The sequence below is a fragment of the Poecilia reticulata genome, linkage group LG7 (genome assembly GCF_000633615.1).
Source record: "Poecilia reticulata strain Guanapo linkage group LG7, Guppy_female_1.0+MT, whole genome shotgun sequence".
NCBI lineage: Eukaryota > Metazoa > Chordata > Actinopteri > Cyprinodontiformes > Poeciliidae > Poecilia > Poecilia reticulata.
The window spans coordinates 8422275-8430790 of NC_024337.1; the positions used below are offsets into that span (position 1 = coordinate 8422275).

Below are 8516 nucleotides of genomic sequence, written 5' to 3' on the forward strand. Positions count from 1 at the left end.
AAATCTAAAATACTCTTCTACAAAATATTAACAGCACACTTTAAAAGTTTAATTTGTTTTAATTTGTTTTTTACAAATAGACTCCCTCCTTCACACTTAAACAACTGATTCAGTGATGTATTACAGTGAATCCTAATGAAATACATGAATGTTTGGGATTACACTTTGACAAAAAAAATATGAAACGGTTAAAGGGGGATGAAAACGTTTGGTAGGTAGGTGGTCCTAACTCCATCCTCCACACATTTATTTATTTCATTGAAAAACAGCATTTCAATGTTTCTGGTTTGCTCAGATATGACGGAATATTTGCAGACATGCTGTCCTCATTCTGTGTGGGCTGCTTGAGAACACTTCACTGAACATCTATTTTTAGTTATGCAATCCTAAATGTCAAAAGTTCCCTTCCAGTACAACTTGTTAAAGAGATCAGGTTAGAAAAGACCAACGAATCGGGTCACTTTTCAAATACTGAAAAGTAAATATGTTTTTTTCCTTTTTAATCCTAAATCAGAGGCAGATCCTAAATATTTTTGAAACTTCCATTGGAAAGTTTTTACTGCAGTAAATTCCAGGCTAAAACTTCCAGTCTGTTTCATAATCAGATTTTACACATCAGATTCTGACTGTACCATCTGAACAAAAAAACAATGTTCAACATTATATTTTTGTTTCAATGACTCATTTACTAAAATCTGACTAGATATGTCCCAGTTATCTTCACTGTACTTCATCTGAAAATTAAATCTTAAAGTTGCAGACAGAACGTTTCCTGTTTGGCCTCAACATCACAAAAATGTAACACTGCGCAACAAATTACAAAAAGATTTACTCCAGGTAACTGAAATGCAGTGGTGGGAAGTAACGAAGTACAAGTACTTCGTTACTGTACTTAAGTACAATTTTCATGTATCTGTACTTTACTTAAGTAGATTTAATAATGGGGACTTTCTACTTTTACTACACTACATTTTACAGTAAGTATCTGTACTTTCTACTTCACTACATTTCTACAAACTGTCTCGTTACTCGTTACATCCACGTCTCGTTGCTCTTTTCTTCCGTTAAAATGTGAAGTTCAGGGATTTAAGGTGGCGCCGTAAAATCCGAGCAATAACGTGACTTAGTGTCTGTTGTCRCCCATCGCCTCCACCTTTACTCGCACGCGGAGCTCCAGACATGCGCAGTGGTTTCCTCTGAGCGTCAGTAATATAATAGCGCTGCATAAATCATAAGATATGGCGACATGTAAAATTAGCAGCGCTCCTCTTTCACAGATGGTGGGACTTCGTCCAATTTTTAACTTCACTTGGAAGGAAAGCTTAAAGAAAGGTAAGATCTGTGGACGTGATGCTAGCAAAGCTAAGCTGTACTGACTGAGACACATGTTGCATCTGCGATGAAAAAAGGTTGTCACTCATGCCTGAATTACTGTGTGGAGGTGTTGACTGAGGTGTTGCAGATATGGGACAACGCTGTGACCAAAGTGCAATATTGTAATATGACATTCAGGAACGATCCGATTCTTCTGGACGGATCTTGACCAAGTCCTATAGTGCTGAAGCCTCATTGAGAGCCGTTCTTTGTTCTTGTAATGCTCTGCGTACACTGCAGTAGCTATTTTATTTCATTAAAATATCTTTATATTTAATTGGCGAATAAATAAAACAAGAACGTAAGAGCACAGAGCATGCTCATTGCTCTTTGTTTTCGTCACCTGTCATGGTGGAAGACGTTGCAGCAGGAGGGAGGATGAGAACAGTCACGGKGCTCCTCCTGCTTGGTTACTTCTTGCTTATTGGGCCTTGGACAGTGTTCATAGTTGAGCGTTGTTAATTGCTATGTTTAATGGTGCAGACAATTATTATTTCTGACATTGGCAATATGGGCAACCGCACAGTGCGTTATTTTTTTAGGGATGGCAGGAGACCTCTGTGTATTGTGGCACAGAGATGAAAGCAAAACAGAATGAAGAAGAGTTTGAATTGTCACTGGTTAAATTTATTTCAGCTCTAAGTATTTAATATCTTTTATGGGAATGTGGATCTTTCAGATCAATTTGAGAAGCAATTTTGATAGGTGCACTTAATTTTATTGTCATGTAGCACGGGGTGCTGGTTTTGATTTGGTCTTGGGTTCAGTGGTCTAGACTACAACTCTGCTACAAGGCTCCTTGGTTCCATGTCCTCCTCTGCCAGTTGGATTTCTTTCAAAATAAATGTGTGGCAAAAAAAGTGAAGTTCATGTTATGTTAGGACAGGAGACCAGATGTTTCCATCCCTGAAATTATGATGCATAGAATCACATATCTAAGTCGAAACTATGTTACAGAGTAAACACAACAAAAACATGCTTTATCTGTGGTATTGTTCATTAAAATGGCACATTTCTGATGTATTRAAATTAAATACGATTGGTACACTTAATGATATTAGCGATTAGGTAATGCATTCAGCAAGTACTTTTACTTTTAATACTTAAGTATTTTTAAAAGCCAGTACTTTTTTACTTTTACTTAAGTAAAATGTTAATGTGGTACTTTGACTTTTACTTAAGTACATTTTTGTCTGTGTATTTGTACTTTTACTTAAGTAAATTTTTTGAGTACTTTCTCCACCACTGCTGAAATGACAGCTTCTCTGAAGAATCTGTCTGGACGAGATCACTGTTCCTGACCGTGAAGTTTAGACGATACGATCCATGTTTTACAACGAAGTGAGGCGTTCAAGTTCATGCAGCTCATGTTACCCTGATTCTCCCTTAGCCGTACTGTGAGCCAGTACTGGATTACAAGGGTTTTCCCTCTACTGCTCAGGAAGTCGTAAAGGTGAAAACAGCAGCGTAAACAAAGTTCCTTCTCTTCATGCTGAATGTTCCACAATGCTGACATGAACAAGTATTAAAATGTTTTTCACTGTAATTGAGTCAAACCAGCGTAATTTTTATGAAGAACCACCACTGCCTTGAGCGCCCCACCTGTGGTTTTCTGATCCCCTCAGCCCACAAAAAAGCGTCTGGACTGGGTTCCCTCTCTGAAAATCTCTCATTTCTGTTGGGCAAGATGAGCTCTAAGAAGAAGCGGAGAGGTTGTTTTTCTACCATCTTTGAGACCTTTGCTAGCTCAGACCTATTAAATTCTGCTGAGTACTTCTCGGTACTATGATCGCCAGACAAAATGTTCAGTTCACTTAGGAGTGACTTTCAGTCCGTCTTTAACCTGCAGAGGTTCATTTAGCTCACCTTTATGATGGTGACAGTGTGGCAGTAAACCCACTGACTTGATGCTCTGCTGCCAACCACAGCTACGTCTGTTGGTTTCATCGGTTCGTCCAGAAAATAACTTGTCTTAAAGGGTTTGCTTGATCTTTAATTTTGGATTTCAACAATATTTACCATGTTGACAAGATATTTTACTCATAGATGTCCTACATTGGCTACAGTTCTTTAATGTGGTTTGATTTATCTTGATGCTGCATCTTTCAAACATATAATTGTCTGCATGCATTAGGACTTTGGTGTGAATTGAGTTCAGGTTAGGTTTGGGGTTAGCCAGGTACCGGTAATGGTTTAAGGTCAGGGTATAGAAATGAATGCATTGCAAAGTGCAATGCAATGCAAAGTCAATGCGAAGTGCTTGTGAAAATAGAAAGACATACTTTTGTGTGAGTACTTGTTTAGTTATTGTATTTGGGACCATTACTGACATATTTACTAAACTTCTCTAAACCAGTGGATCTTATGGGGACCAAAGCCCAATCCCAATAAGGTGGATCCCTGGTTCGGGGTTGGGGGTAAGTTTTTAAAGACGTGGGGTGTGAATTAGGTTTTAGGATGCGAGTTTTTCCTAAGAGCTAACCCTCAGAGTTAACCCTAGCTCTGAGGAATAAGTGAATGCACAGATCAGGCTGGACAGAGTTGGAGGTTGTTTAGATGTTCAGTTTGACTTGCTATCACTCTTCCTGTTGAAAAGATTAAAAGGAACACCCAGAGCTATAAAACATCTCTGTTAAAAATAAATCAATAAACCAAAACAACAAAAGATAAACCATGCCATTCTAATGTCACAAACTCTGCCAAATGTTTTGGAAAGAATACAGTGGATCACAAGATAATTTAAAATGTTTTAAATTAAACATAAAAAAAATGATGGCCATCTCTGAATTTACAATTTGAATTTGCTATAGACATGAGGCATCTGCTGATGTGAATCATTTTTCCTGAGTATCATTTTGTTTTGGTGCACAACATAAAACCCCAATCCATTAAAGATTCTGTTTGTACCATTATGAAATGGTATCCCAGTTCTTAATCATTAGTGTACGAGTCCAACTGCAGACCAGGTATTCAAACAGGTACGTGTGAAGATTCTGTGTGGTGTAAAAAGGTCCGAAGCAGATTTAAGAGTCTTATATTTCCATATGTTTTTTTCCACCACCTTCCAGTGTTATTGTGCTCCAGGGCGAGGTACTAACCCCCCCATCAGTCTGTGTACTGGTGTATAAATGTGTGTGTGAATGTGGCTCAAGTGTAAAGTACTCTCAGTGGTTGCTATGAATTTGCTATAGACATGTAGCAAAGTAGAAGAGTCACATATAAATTCAGTCCATTTATATTCTGCAGTGTTAAAAACTTGTCCACAGAACTGAGAAAAAGACCGAGGCAAACCAGACAAAAGCTTCAGATGAGCTCTAGAGCTTCCACTAAGACAGCAGTAGCAGTAACTACTGTTTGCTGCATTCAGTGTTTGTGTTTTCTTTTTTTCTAAATGCTAATCATGCAAGATGGGTGGGATCTTAAAGTGTCCCTAGTGGAAGTTGCCTTAAGGAATTTTAATGACCTTTAATTGCTCCGCTGTTCCTCTCGGCCACAATATCCACATCAAGACTGAGCAGGTCAGAGGATCATTTCTACAGACGGGACAACCAGGTAGGTCTCTATGATTCTCTTAGCAAAGCTGTATTAACAAGATGACTTGCTTTGGTAGAGAAAGATTAACCCACTTCCAGGCCAGTCCCAAACATGATGGACTGATAGATTACTGTAGCGACATTAAGGGTCATTAAGCTGTCTCCACAACTTCCTCAAGAGAAACAACAAGGTTCTCCATTTAGTCAAAGAGCAACTCTTTTACAGATCAAGAACTGGTCAGAATGGAAGTGAAGGTGTCTGTCAAAGGCATCCCACGTGTTGTGTGTGGAGTTACTGAGGAGACAACGTGCCAAGACATGGTACTAGTTTTGGCTCAATCTCTTAGTAAGTATCTTTGAGTCCACACACTGCTGAAACTATGTCAGATGTGTTGGCTAAACACCGTCACTGTCCTTTTTCAGGGCAGCCAGGACGCTACGCCTTGCAAGAGAAGTTCAAAGACTTTGAGCGGTGCATGACCCCCGATGAACGACTTCTGGAGACATTGAAGAAATACGGCGAGCAGGCCAAGGAGGTCCAGCTCAGTCTCCAACACGGTGGGGTCTCCGCTTGGGATGAAATGGGCAAAGTGAAAGTTGGCAGATACCAGCCTTGTCCGCCACTGAGACGGAAAGACGTTGGGTCTAAAATGCGGAGAGGCAGCGGTTCCCTAAGCTTGCACCGCCAAAGCTTGCCTCCATTGACCTGTTTGAGAGAAGAGGCCGAGCAGAAAAAAGACGCCCTGAAGACGCCTAGAAGAAAGTCTCTGACTCTCATGGAGGAAGCCTGGGAATGGCTGGAAAGTCTTGGCAAAGGAAAGGTCTATAATACGACGTGTGACAAGCCAAGGAAGAAGAGGATTGATAAAAGGGGACGGGCCTCTTTGGATTTGTCCCTTTTTGTCACAAAAGAACATCAAGATCAAAGCAGCAGAGGTACAGACAAAGGTCAGAAAAGTTCAAAATCAGACTTCGACCAAACATCCTGCTGCATCAGTAATCAGACCAAGCAGAAAAGCAGGCGCTCAAAGAACACCCAAGAGGTCAAATCTAACTTGACCACCTCAATCTGCGCAGCGGCAACCGAAGATGAGAAAAATCGTCTTAGAGACTCAATTATATATCAGCTGCTATGCTTGCAGGATTTACAAGTCCAGATAACAAACACAGACAAACAGACTTTGGACCTCGAGCAGAAGCAGAAAGCCAAAAGAGCTGAAGAAGAAGTCCAGGAGAGGTTTGTGGCTGAGGAGATGGAATACATCAAATTTTGGGAGAATGAACTGAAAGCTGAGGAGAGTTACGAGAAAGATTTGCAGCGTCAGTTCCTCGAGATGAGAGCCAAGGCTGCAGATTGCAAAGCTAAACTGGAGGAGTACAGGCGCAAAATGCAGGGCTTGGATTTTTTTGGCAATCTGAACATTGCTCAAGAAGACCAGAGGGTTTTAGAAGCTCATGAAAAAGTCACAACCAAGATATTCAACAGCTCAAAAAAGGAAGAAAATCTGGAAGGATCCAAGTCCAGTGTGGAATTAAACGTCAACAGGAAGTTCCTGCCCAAAGAAGAGCACAGCACTCCTCATGCTCTAGTTCCTCCAAATCAGATAAGAGAGCGGCGGCCCACGGGACCCACCGAGCTGAGGGAGTGGTGGAAGCGTTGGTCAGAAGCTCAAAAGGCTCAACTCCAGGATGAAAGGAAGGTGATCCACCGCTCTGAGCTCACCATTTACCTGAGGAGTACCAGGGTTTAGGACCAGCTCACAACAATCCATACTCCTGTTTGCGACATCACCAAGAGATAGAGATCTCCACCAGGACATCTTCAATGAACCAGTGACATTATTCTGCTTTCACTGCTACAATATTATCCTTCACATAACAGGTTCATGTTTACACTCTAAAAGCTTTATTTCAACTGCCATTCTTCGTGCACCTGGAACTTTGTGCATCACCAAACATAACCGATTCTCTAATTTTACTTGTACTTTGTATCCAGTACTTTCTGAATCTGTTGGGTTACGGATTAAAAGGAGTGAATTTTATAAAGAGCGCTTTCTTGATAATACAAGTGTGTATTAATAAGCCCCAGTTAAGGCTCAAATGTACAAAAAAATACAGTACAATTTAAACTATGTTCTCAGGTTATCTTTGATATTAAATCCTGTATTATGAAATATTTAAAAATAAAAATCAACTCTAAGATAGCAAATATTCCAGAACTGTGAAAGTATCTGAAAATAAGTTTTTATATACTAATTTTACATTTAATTTCAACCATTTCCAAGTCTTAATTTTCACATTGCATTGTGTAGATTCTCATTTCATTTACAGCAAGTATTTGCATGGTATGAAAATATTCTCCTGCGTATAGCTTTTGGTTGCACGGGTCATTCAGTCACCACAAGGTGGGGCTGCAGTGCCTTCCTTAGATTGCTGCACTTTGATACAAAATAAAGCAACTAGCCATTTTAAGTTTTAAGTTGAACAAATCTCAACTTAAAACACACCTGTTTAGAGTTGCTTATGGCTAAATTAGGGTTAGAGTGCGGGTTTTGATGTCTTCCATGTTTTTATGTCTTTAATGTTTTTAATTTTTTTTTTTTTCTTCTTTCTTTTCTCAACTTAAAACCCACCTGTTTAGAGTTGCTTATGGCTAAATTAGGGTTAGAGTGCGGGTTTTGATGTCTTCCATGTTTTTATGTCTTTAATGTTTTTAATTTCTTCTTTCTTTTCGACGTTTTAATGATGTAATGTTTTTTTGGTTTTTTTATTTTTATTTTTTTATTTTTTTATTTTTTTTAATCTCTCTCTTTCTCACTGATTATTTCTGTTTTTATTTTAATTATGTAAAGCACTTTGAAATGCCTTGCTGCTGAAATGTGCTATACAAATAAAATTTGATTGATTGATTGGACTGCAGGTCAAGTTCCACCAAAGCTTCAGAATATGTAATGTGACCAGACTTCACAAAACAAATGTTTTACAGAAACGACAAATCTTTGAATTTCATAAAACTTTATTCAGTTGTTTCATTCAAGACCATTAACAAAAGTACATGAGAACCTCAGTACGCGGTTCAACTGAAAAACTGTTGATCAAAGAAAAAAAAAGAAAAAAGAAAAATTCAGATCTGACAGCAACTTTATGTTCAGAGGCACGACAGCTCATCCTTTTGTCTCCAGAGAACAACTGAGATCCTGATTCAGTTTGTTTTTATTTTATTAAATCAGAATTTCTCACAGATAACCCTTCTCCTTAGTTAAATTATATGTGAAATTGGGAGATTAAACGCAGAGAGGGGAAAAAAAAACAAAACAAAAACAAAAAAAACGCGCGCACACACACACATAAGATACAGTATAATTCAACCCACAGGTTTGGGATGCATATTTGTATTATTTCTACTAGGGGGGGAAAAAAAGCCACCCTAAGATTGTTTTCAATATTTTGGCGGTTGGTTGGGAAGAAATGCATCTAATTTTTATTTATACTTTTTTTGTCGTTTTATTTTGTTTGTAGTTTTAGGCACCTTATATTTATTCATATTAGCAGATCAAGTTTCAGTAATAAAAAACAAAAAATAAAGCAAAATTATGTGCAAGAAAGGAA

At 38.6% G+C, this 8516-nt stretch overlaps 1 protein-coding gene across 1 annotated transcript; it reads left to right on the plus strand.

The window, feature by feature from the left end:
* The first annotated feature begins 4515 nt into the window (after positions 1–4515).
* On the plus strand, positions 4516–7327 carry rassf11 (Ras association domain family member 11). The gene is made up of 2 exons (XM_008413167.2): positions 4516–5253; positions 5331–7327. Exons 1-2 carry the CDS (start codon positions 5151–5153, stop codon positions 6656–6658), a joined length of 1431 nt encoding a protein of 476 aa, XP_008411389.1. The 5' UTR covers positions 4516–5150; the 3' UTR covers positions 6659–7327.
* The last annotated feature ends 1189 nt before the right edge of the window (positions 7328–8516 follow it).

Coding starts and splice junctions, on each gene's coding strand:
- rassf11 (XM_008413167.2), top strand. CDS start 5,151: ATGGAAGTGAAGGTGTCTGTCAAAGGCATCCCACGTGTTGTGTGTGGA. Junction 5,254..5,330: donor AGTTTTGGCTCAATCTCTTA/GTAAGTATCTTT, acceptor GTCCTTTTTCAG/GGCAGCCAGGACGCTACGCC.